This window comes from Sturnus vulgaris, chromosome Z (assembly GCF_052056855.1).
Source record: "Sturnus vulgaris isolate bStuVul1 chromosome Z, bStuVul1.hap1, whole genome shotgun sequence".
In the NCBI taxonomy this organism is placed as follows: domain Eukaryota; kingdom Metazoa; phylum Chordata; class Aves; order Passeriformes; family Sturnidae; genus Sturnus; species Sturnus vulgaris.
In genome coordinates this window covers 72,349,490-72,370,103 of record NC_142283.1, presented here as the reverse complement: position 1 = coordinate 72,370,103, position 20,614 = coordinate 72,349,490, and the positions used below count along the sequence as shown (strand labels likewise).

General features: G+C 55.5%; 1 protein-coding gene across 2 annotated transcripts in view; it reads left to right on the top strand.

Annotated features, from left to right (window-relative positions):
- The window catches only part of TLN1 (talin 1), a 35,158-nt gene extending 14,544 nt beyond the window's left edge, over window positions 1-20,614 (top strand). For both annotated transcript variants that reach the window (XM_014875535.2, XM_088156502.1), the window contains exons 18-57: window positions 1,911-2,078; window positions 2,351-2,645; window positions 2,742-2,908; window positions 3,269-3,397; window positions 3,694-3,807; window positions 4,024-4,137; window positions 4,291-4,425; window positions 4,576-4,704; window positions 4,794-4,896; window positions 4,969-5,177; window positions 5,272-5,391; window positions 5,551-5,748; window positions 6,082-6,221; window positions 6,320-6,413; window positions 6,568-6,657; window positions 6,822-6,944; window positions 7,111-7,254; window positions 7,588-7,749; window positions 7,835-7,975; window positions 8,208-8,389; window positions 8,830-8,962; window positions 9,084-9,185; window positions 9,276-9,446; window positions 9,616-9,765; window positions 9,885-9,986; window positions 10,090-10,209; window positions 10,504-10,650; window positions 11,400-11,566; window positions 11,857-12,040; window positions 12,294-12,419; window positions 12,696-12,812; window positions 12,891-13,076; window positions 13,181-13,288; window positions 16,636-16,741; window positions 16,883-17,007; window positions 17,303-17,428; window positions 17,560-17,622; window positions 17,836-18,018; window positions 18,685-18,810; window positions 19,402-20,614. In XM_014875535.2, the coding sequence (XP_014731021.1) occupies window positions 1,911-2,078; window positions 2,351-2,645; window positions 2,742-2,908; window positions 3,269-3,397; window positions 3,694-3,807; window positions 4,024-4,137; window positions 4,291-4,425; window positions 4,576-4,704; window positions 4,794-4,896; window positions 4,969-5,177; window positions 5,272-5,391; window positions 5,551-5,748; window positions 6,082-6,221; window positions 6,320-6,413; window positions 6,568-6,657; window positions 6,822-6,944; window positions 7,111-7,254; window positions 7,588-7,749; window positions 7,835-7,975; window positions 8,208-8,389; window positions 8,830-8,962; window positions 9,084-9,185; window positions 9,276-9,446; window positions 9,616-9,765; window positions 9,885-9,986; window positions 10,090-10,209; window positions 10,504-10,650; window positions 11,400-11,566; window positions 11,857-12,040; window positions 12,294-12,419; window positions 12,696-12,812; window positions 12,891-13,076; window positions 13,181-13,288; window positions 16,636-16,741; window positions 16,883-17,007; window positions 17,303-17,428; window positions 17,560-17,622; window positions 17,836-18,018; window positions 18,685-18,810; window positions 19,402-19,533 (5,631 nt within the window). In that variant the 3' untranslated portion in view covers window positions 19,534-20,614. The remainder of the gene's footprint in view (window positions 1-1,910; window positions 2,079-2,350; window positions 2,646-2,741; window positions 2,909-3,268; window positions 3,398-3,693; window positions 3,808-4,023; window positions 4,138-4,290; window positions 4,426-4,575; window positions 4,705-4,793; window positions 4,897-4,968; window positions 5,178-5,271; window positions 5,392-5,550; window positions 5,749-6,081; window positions 6,222-6,319; window positions 6,414-6,567; window positions 6,658-6,821; window positions 6,945-7,110; window positions 7,255-7,587; window positions 7,750-7,834; window positions 7,976-8,207; window positions 8,390-8,829; window positions 8,963-9,083; window positions 9,186-9,275; window positions 9,447-9,615; window positions 9,766-9,884; window positions 9,987-10,089; window positions 10,210-10,503; window positions 10,651-11,399; window positions 11,567-11,856; window positions 12,041-12,293; window positions 12,420-12,695; window positions 12,813-12,890; window positions 13,077-13,180; window positions 13,289-16,635; window positions 16,742-16,882; window positions 17,008-17,302; window positions 17,429-17,559; window positions 17,623-17,835; window positions 18,019-18,684; window positions 18,811-19,401) is intronic.

Sequence of the window (20,614 nt, the reverse complement as noted above, 5' to 3'; positions counted from 1 at the left end):
AGTGCACCCAGCTGCAGCCAGGGACACCAGCTCCCTAAAACCATTGGCCTTTGCACAGGACCTCACAGGCAGGGTCTGAGCTGACCGTTTGCCGTTGCCCTGTGGTGACTTTGTGAGGGAGGGGACAGGCCATTGCCCATCTCTGTCTCTAGAGTGATATAACACCTCCTATCTTGTGGATTCTGTGTAGATCCCAGAAAACCGGTGTGCTTGGAGCTTGCCTGCCTCTGAACCAAAGACGGTAAAACAAGCCTGTAGGCTTGGCTTGGTGGTCCCTGCCATCTCCATTGTGAAGGGGCTCCTCTGGGAACTCTAATCTGAAATCTTTGGAGAAGGGCTCTTGCAAAATTCTACTTTTCTGGTGGTTGGATCTCAGAAGTCCGTGCACTCGGGTTGCTGCTGGAGCAAGTGCTGCTCTAGAGATCATCTCTTGCAGCCTCCTCAGCTCCTGCCTGCTGCTCCCTGCCTGTGGGAGCTGCCTGCCTGCCCCCTAAGAGACCCAGTATGGATGGAGCCCTGTCTGGCAGGGTTTTTTTTCAGATGAGCTGACTGCCAACTGGCTTGGTTTCCCATAATTGCTCCTTCCAGCACAAAGGAGGTAGCACACTGCTGGGGAGGACAATCTAGACGTATTAGAGACCAAAATACTCCAGAAAGACATGTTCATGGCAGCCACACAGCTTCAGCTGAATAGAGAGGCCTTGAAAGATACCCAAGGGGAGCAGAAAAGCTAAGAGCAGGGCAGGAAGCCGTGTTTGGCCACACAGCAGAGCCAGGACAGAATATCCCCAAAGGTCAGATTTAAGACCTGGAAGACAATTTGCAGACAAGCAGCAGGATGTTTTGCCTCACACCTGTCAGACCCGAGTGTACGTACTTCCTTCTATGGGCTCAGATGGAGTGGTCTGGGGACTCTTGAATTGGATGCATGCACTCTCCAGTCTTTCCTCCTGTTGCAAAAGGTGATGAATTGCAGTGGGAGTAGTCTTGGCTTGCAGGAGGCGAGGGGATGCTGTGACTCTTCTGATTTGTGACTCTGAGGGGTGTGGGGCTGTTTGCTATGAGTACACACACAGCAGGATGTTGGCAGCTGCAGCAGGCAGAGAGCTCTGCCCTGCCTACCAAGATTTTTGCTATTTAGTACTGGTGCTGCCAGTTTTCACCAGCAGTGTGCCACAGGAGCTAATCCTGAAGGCTGCAGCGTGCTGTCTTGTCTGGTGCCCTGCAGGAAAACAGTTTGTCGTGTGCTGGTTCCTGCTTGTTGCCTCTTGGCACCTGTTATGTACCTGTCACGTCTCTCTTTTAGCTTCAGGAATAACAACAGAGATGCATTTTAGTTTGTCAGCCAAAAAGTTAGAATTGAAAATAAAAATAGCTAGCCTACCTGCAATACAGGTGACCAGCATGGGAGCATTTCCTGCTTGCCTCTTGCTGGCAGCTGCCCACGATGTGGGTGTGCCATGGCTTGCTTGTGCCTGCTGTTTGACCGGAAGGGTGTGTCATCTTTTCACTGTGTTCAAATGTTTGCAAACCCAATCAAATCCAGGCAGTACCAGCAGTGCCTGGCAGCAGGTTCTTGCTGTAGTAAAATCGGGGACAGGTGGTTGCCTGGGGAGTGGGTATTGCAGAGATGCTGAGCATTGCCCCGTGCAGGTGGTGTTCATGGCAGTGCAGGCTGCAGCTCAGGGCCAGGCTACAGCCTCACTGCCAGCTGTAGCACATAGTGGAGATGAGGTCGAGGTGTTGCCAGCCTTTCCAGATATTCAGTGCTGCTGGTGCTGGGACAGAGTGCATGAAAGGCCCCCAAGGGCTGACATTTCCCGTCTGAATATTTCACGAGAGCCCTGCAGATGGCTGCGGCTGCTCCCACTGGCATGGCTGCCTTGTTGACCCTTTCTGTCCCCTCCCAGGACATGCTTATGCAGCTGGCAAAGGCGGTGGCCAATGCTGCTGCTGCACTGGTGCTCAAAGCCAAGAATGTGGCTCAGAAAACAGAGGACGCTGCACTGCAGACACAAGTGATCGCAGCGGCCACCCAGTGTGCCCTCTCCACCTCCCAGCTGGTGGCCTGCACCAAGGTAAGCAACAAGGTTAACCCTTGCCTCAGCATGGCTAAGAGCTTCACCTGGCTGGGGGAGCAGCTTTGCAGCAGGCTCCTAGATGTGCCAGGACCTCATGTCCTAAGGCAGGACTTGGCGAATCTGGTACAGGAAGTGTGCACTGCCTCTTGTTGGGAATCCCTGCCACTGTGCCCAAGCAATGAGGATCCTCTTTGGAGGAGCAGAAGTTTGGGATAGCTCCTCCACGGAGCATACCATGCTTGCTGCCCAGCCTTTCTCCTCCCTTCCAGGTTGTGGCTCCCACAATCAGCTCCCCAGTTTGCCAGGAACAGCTGATTGAGGCTGGCAAGTTGGTGGCCAAATCGGCTGAGGGCTGTGTGGAGGCCTCTAAGGCAGCCACCAGTGATGACCAGCTCCTGAAGCAGGTGGGGGTGGCAGCCACGGCTGTCACCCAAGCCCTGAACGACCTGCTGCAGCACATCAAGCAGCATGCCTTGGGTGGGCAGCCCATCGGGCGCTACGACCAGGCCACTGACACCATCCTCAATGTCACCGAGAATATATTCAGCTCCATGGGTGATGCAGGTGAGACTGTGACCCCCAGGGTAGAGCACAATGGCTAGAGAGGTATCAGAGAGCCCTTGGGGCTTGCTAACAGGCCACGCTTCCATTCTGTTCCAGGGGAAATGGTGCGTCAGGCTCGTATTCTGGCCCAGGCCACCTCTGACCTTGTCAATGCCATCAAAGCTGATGCTGAGGGAGAGACAGACCTGGAGAATTCACGCAAGCTTCTGAGTGCAGCTAAGATCCTGGCTGATGCCACTGCCAAGATGGTGGAGGCTGCAAAGGTCAGTGTGTGGGGAAGGATGGATGCTGGCTTTGGCCCCAGCCCTGTCAAATGCTATTGGCTCAGTGCTGGGTAGGGAATGAGCAGCCCCTCATTGAGCAGCAGTTCCCAGAGCAAGGACTTGCACTGAGCCAGGGACCTGTAGGGTGGGCTCCTTATGTGAAGGAGCTTCAGGAAGCTATGGGTGTAGCAGAGGAGCTGTTATGTCTCTTGCCAACGGACTCTTCCAGAAAGGCTTTCAGCCTCTCCTGAGTACCATAAACAGGGCTGTCTTGTGGGGGCCAGAGCAGAGGTGCTACTTCAGGAAGAAAAGGGTCTCCATCGTCTCTGAGAGGTGTGATGGCTTTTCTGTTTTCTCCAGGGAGCTGCAGCCCACCCGGACAGCGAGGAGCAGCAGCAGCGGCTGCGTGAGGCAGCAGAAGGGCTCCGCATGGCAACCAATGCTGCAGCCCAGAATGCCATCAAGAAGAAGCTTGTGCACAAGCTGGAGGTGAGATGCTGCACAAGGACCTGCAGAGGGCAAGCAAGCACAGTCAGTGAGCAAGACCTGACCAGGAGCCCCGATATAACTCCTCTTTATATATACATACTGTCCATGCCGCATCACAGAGAGATCTCTCTTCCCCTGTGTGCACTGTTGCTTTGGGGTGCTAGGCATTGAGGGTGTTGGGGATGCTTGGGTGCCACAGGAGTAGGCACAGGAGAAGTTGTTTGGGGAATCTGGGCCCTGGTCTTGGGGGTGCTCGATACAGACTGCCGGTGTTAACCTGTGCCTCCCTGTGCCAGCACGCAGCCAAGCAGGCTGCTGCCTCGGCCACGCAGACCATCGCTGCCGCACAGCACGCCTCGTCCTCCAACAAGAACCCTGCCGCGCAGCAGCAGCTGGTGCAGAGCTGCAAGGTAAGGGCCTGGGCCTGATCCTAGCATCTCCTGTGCTCCCTCTCCCCATCTCATCTCCCATCAGCCATGCTGATGCTTCCTGCTCCACAGCAGTGGTCAGACTGGATCCTGGGGTGCTCACTTAGATCCTGTTGGAGCTGATCTTTTAATCACCAGTCCTGGGTTGAATCCATGTCCTTCTGACTGATCCTCTCCGGTGACCCTTTTCTCTCGCAGGTGGTGGCAGAGCAGATCCCAATGCTGGTGCAAGGTGTGCGAGGAAGCCAGTCCCAGCCAGACAGCCCTAGCGCCCAGCTGGCTCTCATTGCGGCCAGCCAGAACTTCCTGCAGGTATCCATGCTGCCCAGAGCCTTCCATGCCAGCTCTGGCATTACAGCTTTCCTACTGTGCCTGTCTCTTTAAGACTCTGGGAAATCTGCACAGAGGCAACTGAGACACTGCATATTTATCCCCTTCTCACTGCTTTTTTTTCTGGCCCAACAGCCTGGTGGTAAGATGGTAGCTGCAGCCAAGGCCACCGTCCCCACCATAACGGACCAAGCCTCTGCTATGCAGCTCAGCCAGTGTGCCAAGAACTTGGCCGCAGCTCTGGCTGAGCTCCGCACAGCTGCCCAGAAGGTGAGAGGCTGAGTCCCATCCTGCAGTGAGACACCAGCTGTGCAGAGCAGTGGGGAATGGTGGGGACAGCCTGGTGGCAGGTTCTGGTCTCTGCCCTAGCCAGGTAGACTCAATGGTCACCTGCTCACCTTCTCTTCTGCCCCATCACAGGCTCAAGAGGCATGCGGACCCTTGGAGATAGACTCTGCACTGGGTCTGGTGCAGAGCCTGGAGAGGGACTTGCAGGAAGCCAAGGCAGCTGCCCGTGATGGCAAGCTCAAGCCTCTGCCAGGAGAGACGGTGAGGGTGCAGGGAAGGGTGGTCTCTGGGGCAGTGGAGTTGCCAAAAAGTGAAGCTCATCAGCATGTCCCAACTCGGCCCCCTTGCAGATGGAGAAGTGTGCCCAGGACCTGGGGAACAGCACCAAAGCTGTCAGCTCTGCCATTGCTCACCTTTTGGGAGAGGTGGCCCAGGGCAATGAGAACTACACAGGTACTGGCCTCCACAACAGGGCTGGGGAAAAGGGCACTGGGCTGACAGGCACTGACCTCTACATCTCCCCAGGAATTGCTGCCCGGGAAGTGGCTCAGGCCCTGCGCTCACTCAGCCAGGCTGCCCGTGGTGTGGCAGCCACCACCTCCGACCCTCAGGCACAGAGTGCCATGCTGGAGTGCGCCAGTGATGTCATGGACAAAGCCAACAACCTTATTGAGGAGGCCCGGAAAGCAGTGGCCAAGCCTGGTGACCCAGAGAGCCAGCAGCGCCTGGCCCAGGTGGGGACAGTGGGTACCCCAGTGTGCCCCATCAGGCTGTGGGGAGGGTGTGGGGCTGACTGGGAGGTGTTAACCTCTCTTTGCTTCCCTGCAGGTGGCGAAAGCAGTGTCACAGGCCCTGAATCGCTGTGTTAACTGCCTGCCAGGGCAGCGGGACGTGGATGCTGCCATCCGCATGGTGGGAGAGGCCAGCAAGAGGCTGCTTTCGGATTCGGTGAGCTGAGCTGGGGCAGGAGGGGAAGGGGGAGGTCTTCTGGCAATGCAGACTGGTCCAACTGCATTGGGTTCCTCTAGCATATCCCCAAGCATGTGCCAGACTTTCATCTGCCATCTCCACTCATCTCTCTGCCTCTCCTAACCTATCTCTTTCCAGTTCCCTCCCAGCACTAAGAGCTTCCAGGAGGCGCAGAGCCAGCTGAACCAGGCAGCAGCAGGGCTCAATCAGTCTGCCAATGAGCTGGTGCAGGCATCGCGTGGCACCCCTCAAGACTTGGCCAAGTCCTCTGGCAAATTCGGACATGACTTCAATGAATTCCTGCAGGCAGGAGTGGAGATGGCCAGCCAGTCCCCGGTGAGAGGAAATGCCTGTTGGGGTATCCTGAATGCTGGGAGAGATTTGGGATATCTGAGAAGGCGGCTGACCAAAAAAGCAGGGTGGCCAGACCGTGGTGGTTAAGGTGGCTGTGGCCAATGCAGCCAGGGATATGGGGACTGAAGCTGTGCAAACCCACAGCAACAGGGAGAACGTGGCTTGGGTTGGTTTGGCAAGAATTCATATATCCTTGCTGTTGGCGGACAAATTGGATGAAGGGAACTAGCTCAGCTTGAAAGTCCCCAGAGAAGACCCAGGATGGGTGTGGACTTTAAAAAGGTGCTGCAGAAAACTCATCCTGGTTCCTTGCAGAATAAGGAGGACCAAGCACAGGTGGTGTCGAACTTGAAGAGCATTTCCATGTCCTCCAGCAAGCTGCTGCTGGCTGCAAAGGCTCTCTCTGCTGATCCTGCCGCCCCCAACCTCAAGAATCAGCTGGCAGCAGCAGCACGGTAAGAGGAATTGCTCCCTGAGAGCGGCTGGCTGAGTAGTGGGGCTGGGTGGTGGGGCAGGCATTGATCTGTGGATCTTTCTCTCATGTCCCTGGCAGGGCTGTGACTGACAGCATTAACCAGCTGATCACCATGTGCACCCAGCAGGCCCCAGGCCAGAAGGAATGTGACAATGCCCTGCGGGAGCTGGAGGTAAGAAGCTGCATATTGAAAAGGCAGTGGAGGGATTGAGATGTTGGGTATGGGGGGAGCTGCACCCTACTGCCAGGAACAGGAGGGAATGAAGAGGAGGTGCAAGCGCAGAATGCAGAACATTCCTCTGGGCATGACACCTGTCTCCCTGCAGACGGTGAAGGAACTGTTGGAGAACCCCACCCAGACTGTCAATGACATGTCCTACTTCAACTGCCTTGACAGTGTCATGGAGAACTCCAAGGTAAGCCCTGAATGGAGGTTTGGGGAAGAACAAGGAGGGCTTGGGAAGGATATGGGAACAAAGGGAAAGGTGGTTTCTCCCCTACTGATGAAGTACAGTGAGCTCTGACCCTGGGAGCCCTGCGGGAGGCAGTCTCCGTAATCAGTGTGTGACATGTCCTACAGGTGCTGGGAGAGTCCATGGCTGGCATCTCCCAGAATGCCAAGAACAGCAAACTGCCCGAGTTCGGCGACTCCATCAGTGCCGCTTCCAAAGCTCTCTGTGGGCTAACAGAGGCAGCTGCCCAGGTGAGACACACTCAGTCCCAGCCGCCTTACTGCAGGGGCATAATTGTTGCATGCACCCCACCCCTGTCCTTCCAAATCATGCTGCCAGACTCCGTGGCAGCCTATGCCTCTGTGAGCCGCCCTGCAGTGTGCAGACTCTCTCTCACCGCATCTCCCATGCTCCTAGGCTGCCTACCTTGTGGGGGTCTCAGACCCCAACAGCCAGGCTGGACAGCAGGGCTTGGTGGACCCCACTCAGTTTGCTAGAGCTAACCAAGCCATCCAGATGGCCTGCCAGAACCTGGTGGACCCTGCCTGTACTCAGTCCCAGGTGAGTATGGGGTGGGGTTCCATTACAGGCATTTGCTTGCATCGAAAGGAGTATGAGACTCGTTGGAAGTGCTGCATCCCAAGAGTTGGCCAATATGATGGCTAGTGTCTCATCAGGCCCCATCAGCTGCACTAGGAACCAGCTGGCGGCTTTGGTGCAGTGGTAACAGTCCAGATAGGGGGCTCTGTGGGCATGCAGGATCTTGGTGATCCTTCTTGGGTCCCAAAAGGGATGCCTGTTGTCACCGGTGCCCTACATAGGGTGGATGAGAAGGGAGAACTGTAGGAATAGCGAGTCATGGTGGATCCTGCCTTACTCTGCTTTCCCCTGCAGGTACTGTCAGCAGCCACCATTGTAGCAAAACACACCTCAGCTCTGTGCAACACGTGCCGTCTGGCGTCCTCCCGGACTGCCAATCCTGTGGCCAAGCGCCAGTTCGTCCAGTCAGCCAAGGAGGTGGCCAATAGCACAGCCAACCTGGTGAAGACCATTAAGGTGTGGAGTCCTTTCTATGGTGTGGTAGTGATGGGATTTGGGGTGCAGTGGGGGTTGGGTAACTGCTCTGGTCTCTCCACACCAGGCCCTGGATGGCGAGTTCAACGAAGAGAACCGGGAGCGATGCCGTGCTGCCACAGCCCCTCTCATAGAGGCTGTGGATAACCTGACAGCCTTCGCCTCCAACCCAGAATTTGCCACCGTTCCTGCTCAGATCAGCCCAGAGGTGGGATGCTGCTGGGACAGGGAGGATGGAGCCTGGCTATTACAGGCTCTGCTCTGGGGTGGAGAGAAACTGTGCCTTCCCTGACCCTGGGGGGCCTGCACTGAGGGGGTGATAGGGAGATAGCCACAAGCCTTGGGCTTCAAGGGGCTGCTCCAGGGAAAGGGTCATGGGAGAGAGAGCAACTTTTCATTCACACTCCCTTACCTCACCAGCCTGTTGTCTCCTTGTACAGGGGCGCAGAGCCATGGAGCCCATTGTCATTTCAGCCAAGACCATGCTGGAGAGCTCTGCTGGCCTCATTCAGACTGCTCGCTCTCTGGCTGTCAACCCCAAGGACCCACCACAGTGGTCAGTGCTCGCTGGCCACTCACGCACAGTCTCAGATTCCATCAAGAAGCTGATCACCAACATGAGGTGAGCAGAGTCCTTCTTCTGTGGCTGTGGCTTTGTCCCTGCTGGCAGATACCTCTGCCCTGAGCAAGCATTCCTGGGGATGTTTTGGCTCATCATCTCCTTGGACACAACTGGTGTAGGGAGGCAAGGGATGGGATGGGATGGGATGGGATGGGATGGGATGGGATGGGATGGGATGGGATGGGATGGGATGGGATGGGATGGGATGGGATGGGATGGGATGGGATGGGATGGAAGACACTTTTGTCCCTCGTGGAAGCTGCTCCTCCAGTTCTCACATGGGTTGATGGGAACACACACTGATGTGCCCAGGCTCTATCACACTGACTTGCCCTAAAGCCCAGGAGAGGGGTCTTGCTCCTCACCAGCACCAGGCAAGGCTGGGGTTGAAAGAGTGGTGTAGCAGCTGCCAGTGCTTGGCTGATTCATCTGTCACTCAGGGACAAAGCTCCAGGACAGCGGGAGTGTGATGAGGCCATTGAGGTCCTGAACAGATGCTTGCGGGAGGTGGACCAGGCATCCCTCGCTGCCATCAGCCAGCAGCTGGCCCCCCGACAAGATATCTCCCAGGAGGTGGGTCAGGGACACCCTGTGGGGCAAGCCTGAGGGAGTGGGCATCCTTCGCTGGGCTCTCAGCAGCATGAAGAGACCCCAGCCCTGCTGCAGCCTCATGCACCACCCTCTCTTTGCACAGGCATTGCACAATCAGATGATCACAGCTGTCCAGGAGATCAGCAACCTGATCGAGCCTGTGGCTGCTGCAGCACGGGCTGAGGCCTCACAGCTGGGGCACAAGGTAATGGGAGTTTGGCACTTGGTGCCTGGAGAGGAGAGGTGAAGGCAGCTGGGTCTGGAAACTGCTGGTGCTGACACTGTTCTTCCCTAGGTATCCCAGATGGCTCAGTATTTTGAGCCACTCATTATGGCAGCTGTTGGCGCTGCCTCCAAGACACCCAACCACCAGCAGCAGATGAACCTCCTGGACCAGACCAAAACACTGGCTGAATCTGCCTTGCAAATGCTGTACACAGCCAAGGAGGCCGGTGGGAACCCCAAGGTGAGCAGGAGGGGCATGTGCCAGTGGCATGCCCACCTTGCATGTGGGTGCTTCATGGTGCACACGCACGAGCCAGACGTGGAAAACCCAGGGTCAGTGTGCAGTATCCCCATCCCTGTTGGGAGGGGAGCCGCAGCCTGCCTTCCATCATTCTTACTTCTCCTTGTAGCAAGCTGCCCACACTCAGGAGGCTCTGGAAGAGGCTGTGCAGATGATGAAGGAAGCAGTGGAGGACCTGACCACCACCCTGAATGAGGCAGCCAGTGCTGCAGGTGTTGTGGGGGGCATGGTGGACTCCATCACCCAAGCCATCAACCAGGTAAGGCAAGCAATGACAGGGCTGGGTGTGAGAGAGAGGAAGAGTGAGGGTCAAACCCTACAAGTTAAAGACCTTGTGGGTCAGAGCTGGAGTGAGAATCTCCTGGTGGTTTCTTGCAGCTGGACGAAGGGCCCATGGGTGAGCCAGAAGGTACCTTTGTGGATTACCAGACCACGATGGTGAAGACAGCCAAGGCTATTGCGGTGACTGTGCAGGAAATGGTGGGTGCAAGCAAGCCTATCACTGTAGAATGTACTGCCTGCCACTCAGTCAGGCTACTGCCCTCCTTGCCCTGTCCAACTCCTGCTCTTCTTCCATCAACAGGTCACTAAATCCACCACCAACCCAGATGAGCTGGGCATACTGGCCAACCAACTCACCCATGACTATGGGCAGCTGGCACAAGAGGCCAAGCCGGCTGCCCTCACTGCTGAGAATGAGGAGGTGCGAGCCTGGGGGAAGTGCTGGAGTGTGTGTGTGAGGCAGAGCAGAGGCTGTTGGGGCGTGAGAACAGAGGAGACGGACACTTGAACCTCCCATTGGAGCTGGGGGCAGGCAGCTTTCACACCTCCCCTGGAACATGGCATAGAAACAAGGAGCAAAGCTGTGTTTCCTTTTTCCTTCTCCTGAGTGGGAGGATTGGGAAAGAGGAGCTGGGTGGCGGGTGTTTCCCAGTGGGTATCACAGATGCAGGGCTTAGTTCCCTGCTGACTCTGTCACACACACATTCCTCTGCAGATCGGCTCCCACATCAAGCGCCGGGTGCAGGAGCTGGGTCATGGCTGTGCTGCCCTGGTCACCAAGGCTGGAGCCCTGCAATGCAGCCCCAGTGATGCCTACACCAAGAAGGAGCTGATAGAGAGTGCACGCAAGGTTTCTGAGAAGGTAGGTGGTCGAGAGGGAGGTTTGACAGCGTGGTGCTGTTGGGAGGGATGCTGGATTGAGCCATGTGCCCTTGGAGCCACCATGCTAGGTTCTTTCCTGGTCCTGTTGGATTCTGTGGCTCTCTTGGCCACTCTCCCCATACCCAGCTGATGGGGTGGAGGATGAACCCCCCTCTGCAGACACTATAACAGCACCTGGTGCTTGTGGTGGATGAGTGTGATGTCCGGGTGCTGCAGCCTGCCTGGGAAAACTGACCTACATACTGGTGATGGGCCAGGGCTCTCCAGATGAGTTTTTGCAGAGTTAGGCAAAGCATCTGCAGCAATGCTTGCAGCTCATACTCAGTGATCAGTCTTCCCTTCGCCTTTTGCTAGCATCCTGTCCATCAAGTCAGTCTAGAGGGCACACTTCTGAAGAGCAGACGAAAATGTGGCTTAAAAAGTCTAGTTGATAAAGGTAGAGCAGCAGTGCTTGTAAGGAAAAACACAAAAGTAAGCACTTGTCAGTTGTGTCTGGCATCTGCCAATCTTAGTAATTTGAAAACTAACAGAGTCCAGCATTCTCTTAGGCCATCAAACATGATAGATGCAAGGTAAGAATAAATAACTGAAAGCTAAAAAGGGATGTGCAGACCAAAATATTCCCTGTGGAATGGGAGCAGCTCCACCCTTAGGGGTGTTGGAGGTGTGTGTCGTGAGGATTCCCTGAACCTGTTCTGCTCTCCCAGTCACTTTACTTGTACCCCACAGGTATCTCATGTGCTGGCAGCTCTTCAGGCTGGGAACCGTGGGACACAAGCCTGCATTACAGCAGCCAGTGCTGTCTCTGGCATCATCGCTGACCTTGACACCACCATCATGTTTGCTACAGCAGGAACCCTCAACCGGGAGAACTCTGAGACCTTTGCTGACCACAGGTACCCACGCACTGTGTCCAGCCTCTGCTCAGACAGAGACAGGGGTGTCAAGCTCTCTCTGTGGTCTTTCCGAGCTGTGAACCAGCCCCAAGGAGAGCTTCCAGCTCAGGTTGTGCTGGCTCAGTTTCCCAAAATTCCAGCTTGTACATGGAAAAACCAGGATCCACAGTCTCTCTGTACCCCGAGATCCACAGTCTCTCTGTACCCCAGGATCCATAGTCTCTCTACACCCCAAGGACCACATGTGCAGCAGAGGGCTGTGTCCTCCCTGATGCAGTTTTTCTCTCCAGGGAGGGCATCTTGAAGACAGCCAAGGCACTGGTGGAGGACACCAAGGTGTTGGTGCAGAACGCCACGGCCAGCCAGGAGAAGCTAGCCCAAGCTGCCCAGTCCTCTGTGTCAACCATCACCCGCCTGGCAGAGGTGGTGAAGCTGGGTGCTGCCAGCCTGGGATCTGAAGACCCAGAAACCCAGGTGTGATTGGGTGTGTGGGCTGAGTGGAGGCTGCTGGTAGCTTACTCGGAGGGGTTGAGAGATGCAGATGTCATGTGGTGCTCAGGCTGGATCCCAGGAGTTGGGGAGAGAGGCGGCTGGGCTTTGACTGGTGCTGGCTGAGCTGGACTCCATGTGGGACCTGTGGTGCCCAAATCTCTCACTGCTGAGCCACACCACCCCCAGCCTAAGTGTGACTTTAGCTCAGCAATTCCTCTGGTCTTACTCTCCCCAGGTGGTCCTGATCAATGCTGTGAAGGATGTGGCCAAGGCACTTGGAGACCTTATCGGTGCCACCAAAGCAGCTGCTGGCAAAGCTGGAGATGACCCTGCTGTCTACCAGCTGAAGAACTCTGCCAAGGTCTGTGCTGATTGTGATGGGAAGAAGGGGCTGGAGAAGGAGTAGGGTTTTTTCTGCCTGATTGGACACAGGAGCACTACTGGGGTGCAGTCAGGACAAAAGGGTAGGAAGGGACACAAAAACGGTGGAACACAGCATGCAGAGGAGCAATTGAGGCAGTGTGAGTGGAGTATGAGGATAGGGCAGTTTTGGACCAATCCACAAGGGAAGGACAGGTGCTGGCAACCGGCCAGAGCTTGTGTGGGGATTCACCTGGCTCTCTTTCTCCTTCTTTAGGTGATGGTGACAAACGTAACTTCCTTGCTGAAAACAGTGAAGGCTGTCGAGGACGAGGCCACGAAGGGGACACGGGCACTGGAGGCCACAATTGAGCACATCCGCCAGGAGCTGGCGGTGAGTATGTGCGCGGTGCTGCGGCTGCCGCGCTGCTTGCCTGCCACCCCGCGCTCACCGCTGCCTCTCGCCTCGCAGGTCTTCTCCTCCCCGGTTCCTCCCGCCAAGGTCTCCACCCCAGAGGACTTCATCCGCATGACAAAAGGCATCACGATGGCCACAGCCAAAGCGGTGGCTGCTGGCAACTCGTGCCGCCAGGAGGACGTCATTGCCACAGCCAACCTGAGCCGCCGGGCCATCGCAGACATGCTGCGCTCCTGCAAGGTGGGGCAGGCGGGCAGTGGGTGTGGATCTCTAGCACGGATTTTTGGGTGGAGGCAGGGATGGTGCTTGATGTGAATCGGTGTTTCCCTGTGTCCGGGTTGCAGGAAGCAGCCTACCACCCGGAGGTGAGCGGGGACGTGCGGCAGCGGGCGTTGCGCTTTGGCAAGGAATGTGCTGATGGCTACCTGGAGCTGCTGGAGCATGTGCTGGTGGTGAGTGTCGCCACCCCGGTTCCTAGGGTAGGCAGAGGCTGACTGTGGATTGCCTGGGTGGTCCCCAAATCCCCAAGGTCTTCTGGGCTCTTCACCTCTTCCCACCGAGGCCTTTGTGCAGCCCCTTTTTGCTGCCTGTGCTGGCACGGCATGTGTCCATGCCCCTGCCATGGGAGCAGATGTCAGAGAGCTCAACAGGCTATAAGAAAGGTATTTTCCTAGCAACAGATGGAGATTACCTGGCTGCAAACAGATGAAGGCTGGAAGTCAATAACAGAGTAGCATAATCTTGTAAAAATACAGCTTCCAGTAAAAGTGGTAGGAATAACAAACCTCAGTGGGAAGACAAAACTTGTCATGCCCACAGAACTATGTGTGGGAGATGGACAGTGCCTGCCATAGCAAAGATAATGACTGCAAGCGCCTGCTGCACCCTTTTGATCCAGTCTACCTCTGACTGAGTCCTCCCAAGGATTTCAGCTGCAACATTAGTTTACAAGAAGTAAATTAAGCCTCTAGCATGGTAGAAAAGATCCAGTGAAGTCCTTCCAACTGTTTGCATTCTTGGCAAGACCACAGAAGTGGAGTGAGGGGCACTGTGGGGATGTGCACACTCAACCCATGGTGCTGTGAGATTTTTCAAACTGGGGTCAGGGCAAAGACTGACAGTGATTCAGCTCTGTGTCAAGATTACGCTAAGCTGGTTAGTGAGAGTCTGCTGTCTGGGATCACCAGCTACAAAGTGGTGGAGCCCAGGCTGTAGGGAAAGCCCCCTTAGGCAGAGGGCCTAGAGGGTAGCCAGCACTGGCACAGCAGCAGGGGGAGGTGGGCAGGAGTTGATGGCTAGAAATTGAAGCTGAGTAGAGGAGTGTGGACACACACATTTAGACAGCTAGAGAATTACAGCTTGGAAATTCTTTTTCAGGCCTGAATTTCTCCTGACTCTCAGGTCTGTTCCTAAGATGATAAGATAGCTTTAGCTGCAGTCAGGGAGAAAGTCTACCAAGGTGATAATATGGTAAAAAACAGAGTGGAATTCATAATAAAGATTAACACCTAGTGTCTTTCCCGTGGGATTCATCCTGATGTACTCTCCCATAGATGTTTTTCCCAATTGTCCAATGAGCTACTGTTCTGTCCTAGCTCCACATAACATGCTCTAAATACGGGCTGTCCAAACAATAAAGTTAGCCTTTTTTCCCTAAAGAGGTCCATGCGTGTTACTGTCCTTTCTCTCTCCATTTAACGCAGTGACCACAGAGGAGAAGTCAAAGGGTAGTTTTATTCAAGGGAGGTAACCACTGGGGTACAGTTCCAAGGGGAGCAGTGAGTTTTCCATCCTCTGCATCTAGATCAAATGTCTGCCTGGAAGATGCTTCAGGCACACATGAATCATGGCAGCCAAGGCTGGAGTGCTGAGTAGAAATTCTCTGGCTGACCTGTTGTTAACAGATGATTAGGCTAATGACTTAGTGTGGCAGTGCCCGAGGTCAGCCTACTTGCAGGAACACGCCATTCCCTGTATTTTGGGTGTTACCATCCTGCTGCCATGCAATGTTTTGACTATCATACATTGGAACATCCCTTAAAATGTTCACTGGAGATGCCTCTTAGTAAGCTTGTAGCCTCCGGGATGCCTTCAGCTCCAGACAGAGATAATTTAGCAGTTTTAAGCACGTTGTCAGAGCAGACACCAGGCTTAATAATAAGGCATTTAGACTAGATGTGCTCAAGAGGGCAAACCAGCCATCAATGTGTGCCATCAGCTTGAGTACTCTGAGCCTCATGTTGCTCTAGTGACTCTGCAGGGATGGTCCAACACAAGGGCAGGAAAAAGCCATGATTCACCTCAGTCTGCATAGCACTCTGGTCTGTGAAGGCAGGAGTGAAGCTCACAGATCCTGTTTATCGGAGGACAGCAGGTTTCTGGGAAGCCACAAGCAGGAAGGATCTAGGGGAATGGGAGGGGAGATGGCAGATGGCAGATGAGCTGCTGCCTCATTCCCCAGCAGCAGCAAGGTCATTGCTGTACACTATGTCCCCAAGGGAACCAGTGCCTTCTGCAGAGCATGAACAAGTATGGTTAGGGTTCAAGAATAAGGGTTATTTGTCTCAGGCTGGAAAACATGGCTCCCGGCAGAGGAGTGGGAAAGCCTGCATATTTCACTGGGGAGGGGTAGGAATTTGAACTTCCATGGGGACTTGGTATTTGGTAACAATAGGTCTCTCCCTCCAAAAGCAGAGAGATTCTGTGACTCAAAACTGCAGTGAAGCAATTCAGGGCTGGGAGAAATAAGGTGTAAAGGGTGTGAGGAGGAGAGTGGATCCATGGCTACCCTGTGTGTAGGTGGCTCCTCTGCCTGTGGGAGCCTCATCCAGGTGCCCTGTTTTGCCCAGGCCTGCAAGGCTGAAGTAAGAGCTAATGATGGCAGCACAGCTCCCCACCCAGGATCTCTGATCCTTTGTTCCCACTTTTCCTCTTGGCTGCTGTTCACCCCTCACTAAGAAGCACCCACCTTCCCCTATCTCCCCTCCTCCTGGCTGGGGCGTTCACTGCTTTCTTTTCTTTCTTCTCTCTTCTCTCTCCTCCCTATCAGCCGGTGAGTAAGGCAACACTGGAGTGCCTGCTGGTCTCTAACCTCCGCATGAGCCTTGCTCATGGAGTGTCTGTGTGCCCAGCCCAGTGCTGGGGTGGGACTTGCTTGTGTCCACAGGGACCCTGGGGTCCATGTGTTTGTGTCTGTGTACTCACCCCTGCTCTAGCTGATGGGCAGCTGCTGCCTGTGTGGTGGAAGTCGGGCCCGCAGTGAGCTCTGCTTGTGCATACACACCTCGTGTGCGTGCACACATGTGCTGTGGTGTGTGCATGTGTTCCTCCAACCCAGAGGAGGACCCTTAGGGCACTGCCTGCCAGCTCATCCTGATGGGGCCAGCCCTCCTTGGCTGGGATGTCACTCCAGGGTATGCCCTTTTGCCTAGCTTGTGTTTGCAAAGAAACCAAACAGGGACAGAAAAGGGGATATGCTTCTGGAGCTTGAAATGATTTGCAGGGGAGAAATCTTGGCATGGGTAGCTGCTGAGTGCAGAAAGGCTTGTGCTTAGGGTCTTGTGTCTGTAAAATGTCCCAGAAGCTGTGGATGCAGGAGGGCCCTGGGGAAGCTCATCCTATCTTGGGGCACAAAGAGAATAGCCAGAGTCTCTTGAGAAGGCATCTCAGACAGTGCCTGTTGTGTACACATATGGGAGGGGGCTGGGGGATCCCACCCTACTTCCCTGGGGAGTGCACCCCAAACAGACCTATGAAGTCCCCCTTTTCCAGGTGCTTACATCTGCTCCTTCCCCTCCAGATCCTGCAGAAGCCAACCCATGAGCTGAAGCAGCAGCTGGCAGGCTACTCCAAGCGCGTGGCCAGCTCTGTCACCGAGCTCATCCAGGCAGCCGAGGCCATGAAAGGTAAGGAAAGATCCTGCTCAGAGGGGCAGGACTGAGGGCTGAGATTAGGGTGGATGGCTCAGCAGCTGTTAGAGGAGGCAGGGAAACTCAGAAATGAGGCTGCATACAGGTGTAACCTGCTTGGCTTCCCGGTGTTCCTAGGGACAGAGTGGGTTGACCCAGAAGACCCCACTGTCATCGCTGAGAATGAGCTACTGGGGGCAGCAGCTGCCATTGAGGCTGCAGCCAAGAAGCTGGAGCAGCTGAAACCAAGAGCCAAGCCCAAGGTAGCAGTGCTGAGCCTTGTCTGGTCTTTGTACTCAGCTTGGGATGGGCTGGGGATCTCCTGCCTGTGCTTTAGCCAGGCTTGAAGACCCATCTGTCAGCTGGTCCCTCTTCCTCTATTCCTGCTACCTCCCACATCCCCAGCTGGACGTTCCTCGGGTAGCCCATGTCCTGCTGCACCCCACAGCCCTTAATCTAGCCTTATATGTTTCTGCTCAGCCCCCTGCAGCCATCTTTCTGTTCTGCTCTATCTGTCCCAGCACTCCTGCTTGGGACTTATTCTGCTTTTGCCCGCAGCAAGCAGACGAGAGCCTGAACTTTGAGGAGCAGATCCTGGAAGCTGCCAAATCCATTGCTGCAGCCACGAGTGCCCTGGTGAAAGCAGCCTCAGCAGCTCAGCGGGAATTAGTGGCCCAAGGAAAAGTAAGGCTGTAAGAGGGGTAAAGAGGAAAATGTAAAGAAGGGTTCTCCCTTCTTCTGGGGTTGCTTGTAACCCTTATGCCTGTGACAAGAGGTGTGCAGGATGGTAACCCTTACTTCTCTCCTCTTCTTAGGTGGGTGCCATCCCAGCCAATGCAGTGGATGATGGACAGTGGTCCCAGGGTCTCATTTCAGCTGTGAGTATCAAGGTCATGGTGAGGGGTTGAGGGGGAAACTTTCCTCTTGACTCCTGCTGCAAACATGAGGATGCTCAGTCCTTTTGCTTGTCGTCAGTATTCCTCCCTATCCCACAGCTAAAGAACAGCTGGTTCTTTCCATCCCACACCCTACAACCTCCTTGGAGCCAATCAGGGCTCCTGTACCTCCCCTGACAGCCTCTCTTGCCACAGGCACGCATGGTGGCTGCTGCCACCAACAACCTGTGTGAAGCTGCCAACGCTGCGGTGCAGGGCCATGCCAGTGAGGAGAAGCTCATCTCCTCTGCCAAGCAGGTGGCTGCTTCCACAGCCCAGCTTCTGGTGGCCTGCAAGGTGAAGGCTGACCATGACTCGGAGGCCATGAAGCGGCTCCAGGTGAGTCCTAGGCTGCCTCTTCAGCCCCTATTGTTTGAAGGATGGCTGGGAGTACAGTGAGGGCATGTGGATGTTCTCCGCAGCTCATGCTCCCTGCCCGTATGCCATCAGTGGGAAGTTCATTGGAACACAGGCTCCATGTTGCTTGGATTTCATTGCTAGCTGTGTGCCAGGCATGTGAGTGATGCTGGGCTGCTCAGCCTGGCACACAGCTCTGGCAGCATTCAGGAACAATGACCTGGCATAGGAATACCTGAAATGGGTGCACTTCCTCACTGGCATTCAAGAGGTTAATGTGTGGGGGACATGTTCTGTGGCACCGTTAATCCTCAGAGGCCATGGCACAGAAGAGGTTAATGCCCATGTGTTGGGGGGTTAACATGGGGTCTCAGCACTAGGGCCAAGGGCTGAGGAGAGGCAGCAGGGCTGCCTCTCAGTCCCTGCCCTGCTGCTCAGAGAGGAGCCAGAGCCTGAAAGCGCCTGAAATGGTCATGAGCGGGTGACAAGGCAGCGAGCCATGTAAAGGAATCCCTGCCTGCAGCTCCCAGCACTCCTGGCTGCTGGTCATGCCTGCTGCCCAGCCTGGGGCAGGAGTTCCTTCACACCCTCGGCAGCAATCATATCCTAGGGCTGTGCCTCACCCCGACACTCTCCTCCCTGCTACAGGCCGCTGGAAATGCCGTGAAGAGGGCATCAGACAATCTGGTGAAGGCAGCGCAGAAGGCAGCTGCCTTCCAGGACCATGATGAAACAGTGGTGGTGAAGGAGAAGATGGTCGGAGGAATTGCACAGGTGAGGAGTAAGGCTGCTCCAACAGGGCAGGAGCAGCTCTAGCTACCACCAAAACCTGTGTGTGCCAGTCTCAGAAGGATGTCCTACTATCCACCAGCACAGGTCATGTCTTGAGAGAGCCTCACAAAAATACTGTGAGTTCACCCATCCCACTGAGCACCAGATAAATAAGGGAGCCTCACTTTATCTTGCCACAAGAAGGAGTGGGTGATGGTGCATACTCCCGGGAGTGTAAAGCCCTGGCTTCTGCTTGGTGCAGAGCCCACAGTATCCCAGCATCTGTGACACATGGAAAATGTGGGTAGAGGGCGAGATCTACCTAGTGTGGAGTGCCACAGTCCCAGTGCTGGCTCCCTGCAGCTGAGACCCTCTACATAGCACGTGGGGCTGAACCCAGAAGCTGTGCTGTTCTGCTTAATGTCCAGAGTACCATGCTCCCACCCCAGGGACAAACAGCTCAGTGAGGCAGTGGCTGTGATGGGAGGGAAGCATCAGCCAAGAGAACCCGGATCTGGGGTTGACATTGCTGTGGCAGAGGCTCTGGCCATCCCTGTGGGAGGCAGTTGTGACCCCGGGGCTCTTTCCTGGCAGATTATCGCCGCCCAGGAGGAGATGCTGCGCAAGGAGCGGGAGCTGGAGGAGGCACGGAAGAAGCTGGCGATGATCCGGCAGCAGCAGTACAAGTTCCTGCCCTCGGAGCTGCGAGACGAGGAGCAGAACTGAGCCGCACGCCCTCCACTCACCGCACAGACTGCTGCCTGCCCACCTGCCCACTGCCTGCTCCTATTTAAGACGACCCGCCACAAGCGAAGGGCTGTCTGGGCTAGACCAGAGCTCTGCCCGCACCCAGAGCAACGGGACTGACTCAGCTGCCCCTCCAAGCCAGTGCCGCACCAGCAACTCCGCTTCGCTGCCCATCCCACCTTCCCATGCACACCCAAGGCACAATCAGAGCGCTCGGAGGGACTCGGTTGGGGTGGGAGCCGGGGCTGCACTGGCTCAGGGCTCACCCGCCAGCCCCGGGGTGCGGGCCCACAGAGCTCTCCACTGCAAGGGGATATTTACTTGTGCCTTCTTCCTTCCCTCTTGTGCCCCTTTTTTCTCTCTCCTCCACGCGGGATGGGGACAGGCGGGTGGTTTGCCCTCTCCTGTGCGATGGCATGCAGGGAGCAGCCACCCCTCACAGAGTTCTCGTGTGGAACTGCCTTTCACCTCCAATGCCTTATTGCTGGCTGAATCTTCCTCTACAGCTACCCCGGAAGGCCCTGAGTCCACCCCATGAGTATTTTCTTCAGCCCAGACCCCTCTGGGGAGCAGCAATGCCTCCACTCAGGATGGGGGATGATGTGATGAGTTCACCCCCAGAGTTGTTTTTTGCCTTCCTGCAGGGCTTCCCTCCAACTTCGGCCCCAGCCAGCTCTGCCTTCCTCCTTCTTCCCAAGTGCCTGCATTGTTTTCCAAGATCTGCAGTATTTTTGTAACTTTTCCATTTCTCTAGTATTGAGCCTGCAGCTTTCAAAGTTCATTTATTTCCCTGCCAGCTTATGCCCTTCCCACTAACACCCAGCTCTCGCCGGGGTCCCGTAGCCCAGCATCCCACCCCTCCTCGGCTCTGGGACCCCCGTCCCTTCCCCTTTGCACTCGCTGAGGCTTCTCTCACTATTTTGATACTTTAAGCATCCTATATTAAAGATTGAAGGAAACCAGCTCCCCTCCAAGCCTCCGGGGTGGGGTGGGGGATGCCAGTGTCTCCTCAGAAGGACGCATTCATCAATAAAATCTGGTTTTCCTGCTTTCTTGCCAA